The 4034-nt window shown below is 45.4% G+C and overlaps 1 protein-coding gene across 2 annotated transcripts in view; it reads right to left on the bottom strand.

Moving 5' to 3' along the window:
• Nucleotides 1-226: 226 nt before the first annotated feature.
• The window catches only part of CCDC42 (coiled-coil domain containing 42), a 13592-nt gene continuing 9784 nt past the window's right edge, over nt 227-4034 (bottom strand). For both annotated transcript variants that reach the window (XM_003791101.3, XM_012805996.2), the window contains one exon: nt 227-485. In XM_003791101.3, coding sequence (XP_003791149.1) covers nt 408-485 — 78 coding nt within the window. In that variant the 3' untranslated portion in view covers nt 227-407. The remainder of the gene's footprint in view (nt 486-4034) is intronic.

Genomic DNA, 4034 nt, shown 5'->3' with positions numbered 1-4034 from the left:
AGGTGATAGAGAAGGGTCCTCTGTATTTACCCTGCTGGCTTGTTGCTCACCTGAATGCTTATTGTGTGCAAGCCCAAAGCCCAGGTGACACCACACCTGACATGTGCTTTCTAGCCTCTAGGCAGCCTAGTGACCGGCCTTGAGAGGGAGAGCTTGTGGGAGTTCTCCCCTCACTGATGCTCTCTCCCATGAATAAACCACCAAAAAAAGAGAACTTAAGAACAAATTTGTTTAAAATATAATGATTTCAGGGATAGACTGAGGCTCCAGGAGAAAATAACCAGGTAGTCATTCACCGGTAGAAAAGCACCGGGGCCCTCAGTGGCTGGACTGGGCTGCCTAAACTCCCCAGGAGCTTAATCTCTCACAACCTCCATCTCAGAACATTCTGGAACCATGACGCCTCCTTAAACCCGGATTTGCTGCTGTTCCTTTTTCTTCACCTCAGCCCAGATGTCTGACAGGTCTTGTATGTACTGCTGGATCTGAAAAGGCATGGGACCAGAGTTAACCCCATCCAGGTAGAGGCTCGTCCCATCCTGAGATGGTGCATTTCAGGCATTAACTTGTAAGGAGTTCTTTGCTTTCCTGTGACTGACTTTTTTTTTTTTTTTTTAGACAGAGCTTCATTTTGTTGCCCATGGTAGAGTGCTATGGCATTACAGCTCATAGCAATCTCCAACTCCTGGGTGAAGGTGATTCTCTTGCTTCAGCCTCCCGAGTAGCTGGGACTACAGACACCCACCACAATGCCTGACTATTTTTTCGCTGTAGTTTGGCCAGGCCAGGTTCAGATCCGCCACCCTCAGTATATGGGACTGGCGCCCTACTCACTGAGCCACAGGCACTGCCCGTGACTGACTTTTTGATGAGGTTACTGTCCCTCATTGGACAATTTTTCAAGGTGAAATTGAGTATCAGGTATTGCATATTAAAAGCAATAAATGGGAGTGGCGCCTGTGGCTCAAGGAGTAGGGTGCCAGCTCCATATACCAGAGGTGGTGGGTTCAAGCCTGGCCCTGGCCCAAAAAAAAAAAAAAAAAAAAGCAATAAATGGAGTGTAGGTGGAAACTCTCAGAGGCAGACACATTGATAGTATGAAGTGCAGGCTGACAGGCTAAGAGAAGGGAAAAGAAAGAGGCCTGCCGGCAGATCACAGGCACAAAAGCATTTGGCAGGTGGGGCCTAGTAAGCGTTGGGGCCAGGCAGTCCCCTCAGCTTCATAGCCATTGAGGTGCTCAAACACTTGAAACCCTGCACTGATCCTCATCGTGAGTTGTATGGAGGTTTAAATTCTATTTGCTGGTTTCTGTTTCAAAGAGCAATCAGTGTGACACAGGAAAGGTGCTGTGTGCATAGTCAAGAGACTTTGCTGTGCTCTGGATGCAGCTCTGGGGAAATCACATCATCTTTCTGGGACTCAGTTTCCTCATTTTTAAAAAGGGAAGAGGAAGGAAAGATTGATCTGAATGGCTTCTAAGATTTCAGTTCTAAAACCTCTCCTATGCAAGACTGTCTCTGGAGATGGGACTACATAGATTTCATCCAGCTGTCAGCTGCTGCCACTGCTACTATTGCTGCTAAAATTCCTATTTTGGCAAGTGAGAAAACAGAGTCCATGAATTAAAGCAACTTTCCCAAGATTATAGAGAAGCCAAGTTCAGCATTTCCCTAACTTTGTTCCTGTAAGTAATCACATACCGCTAAAAGAGTTCTGTGGTCAAGTAAGTTTCAGAAATGCTACCTACTTACAGAATCTCAGGCACAGAACCACAGCAAAGAGTCCACCAAGTCCTAGTTTTTAGAAAAAACCTTAATTTATTTAACTTAGAGTCTTCTAAATGTATTAGTTCGTGGAGTCCTCTTGTTCCTCCATAGGAAACAGTATCTCAAGATTCTCAGATTTGCCAAGCACAGTTTGGAAAGTTCTGTTCTAGATAGTCTGGCTTTTATCAGGGATGATGCCAAACCTTTCAGGACACAGTATATTGAATTCAAATTTTCTTGGCCTTTCACAGAATCACATTTCCTAAGTGTACCACGTTCCTATTCTGCGTAAGCAGCTGCCTTATGAAGCCTGTATCTGTGTCTGGTTGTTGAGAACATTATTTACCGAATGTCTCTGAAGCCTCACTGAGAAATTTCAGTTCAAACAAAGTGCCTGAGAAAAGCATGCTCCTTCTGTGAAAACCTTATATTTTCTTATTTTAGCACAAAAACTATGTGTGATTTTTCATTCTTTTACCAGGAAGCTCAGAGCCAATTACCTGCCCTATTGAAGGCCCTTATAATCCAAGGATCCACAGCTCTGTATTTGTCTCTCCAGCCTTCATCTCTGATTTTAACTGATACCTTCCCAGGTCTTTATTTTTAATTTTTCAGGCTACTTGGTCATGTGTATTTCTGTCAGTAAGCTCATATCCTATGAGAAGGAAGTGGGGTATTTTAAAATAAATTTAGGCACTCTGAGGTACTCCTGTAGAGGCAAATCAAGGTTGAGAGGGATTAAGAAAACTTAAAATTTACAGTGGATGGGGCAGCACCTGTTGCTCAGTGGGTAGGGTGCTGGCCTCATATGCCGAGAGTGGCAGGTTCAAACCCGCCCCGGCCAAACTGCAAAACAAAAAAATAGCCAGGTGTTGTGGCGGGGCCAGCTACTTGGGAGGCTGAGGCAAGAGAATTGCCTAAGCCCAGGAATTGGAGGTTGCCATGAGCTGTGATGTCATTGCACTCTACGCAGGGCGATAAAGTGCACTCTAAAATGTCACTGCACTCTACCAAGGGTGACAAAGACTCTATCTCTAAAAAAAAAGAAAGAAAGAAAAAGGTTTGGCGTGGACAGACTGGAAGCTGTGGTCTGAGCAGGGGATGCAAGGGTAAGAGCAAGGGGCTGGAGAACTCACCACCCATCACATCTTTCTTTACAACAGCCAAAGAAAGGGGGTCCGAAGACCCCTCTGGGAGTCCCTGAGATCCTATTTTGGGAGAGGGGGATCTTTGAGGCCAAAATTCTTTTCACAATAGTTAAGACTTTATTTCCCCTTTTCACTCTTAATCTCTCCTGAGGGCACAGTGGCATTTCTCAGCGTGTGGTTTCCATGACACGTGCTATCACAGCAGAATGAATGCAGAAGCAGACATGAGAATGGACCTGTCATCTGTTAAGCCAGACATTAAAGAGACACGCAAATGTATTGACTAATGCTGGTCTTCTCTCAAAGTTTTTGAAGATTCTTTTCATACAAAAAAGCTATTTCTGTTAACAAGTTTTCTTTCTTTCTTTTTTTTTTTTAGAGACAGAGTCTTACTTTGTCACCCTGGGTAGAGTGCAGTGGTGTCATAGCTCACAGCAACCTCAAACTCTTGGGCTCAAGCAATCCTCCTGCCTTAGCCTCCTGAGTAGCTGGGACTACAGGTATCTGCCACCATGCCTGCCTAGTTTTGTTTTTTGAGAGTCTCATTATGTCGTCCTTGGTAGAGTGCTGTTGCATCACAGCTCACAGCAACCTCAAACTCTTGGGCTTAAGCGATTCTTTTGCCTCAGCCTCCCAAGGTTCAATCAAGCCTTCCTGATTCTCTTGCCTCAGTTCCCTCTAACTGGGACTACAGGCGCATACCACAATGCCTGGCTATTTTTTTTCTGTTGCAGTTGTTATTGTTGTTTTAGCCGGCCTGGGCCGGGTTTGAACCCGCCAGCCTCGGTGTATGTGGCCGGCACTCTAACCACTGAGCTATGGGCACTGCCCTAGTTATTTGTTTTTGTTTTTGTTTTGAGATGGTGTCTTGCTCTGGCTCAGGCTGGTCTCAAACTCCTGAGCTCAAGCAATCCACCCACCTCAGCCTCCCAGAGTGCTAGCGTTATAGGCATGAGCCACCGCACCCAGCTCTGTTAGGGTGCTCTTTAATGGCATCTTAAGTTGAATTAATTAAATAAATAATTTGAAATTTTCTGTTTCAGCTCGGCGCCTATAGCTCAACCGGCTAAGGCGCCAGCCACGTACACCTAAGGTGGCAGGTTCGAATCCCCAGCCCGG

This window comes from Otolemur garnettii, unplaced genomic scaffold (assembly GCF_000181295.1).
Source record: "Otolemur garnettii isolate 467f Iridium unplaced genomic scaffold, OtoGar3 scaffold00046, whole genome shotgun sequence".
NCBI lineage: Eukaryota > Metazoa > Chordata > Mammalia > Primates > Galagidae > Otolemur > Otolemur garnettii.
This window is presented reverse-complemented; position numbering and strand designations above follow the sequence as displayed.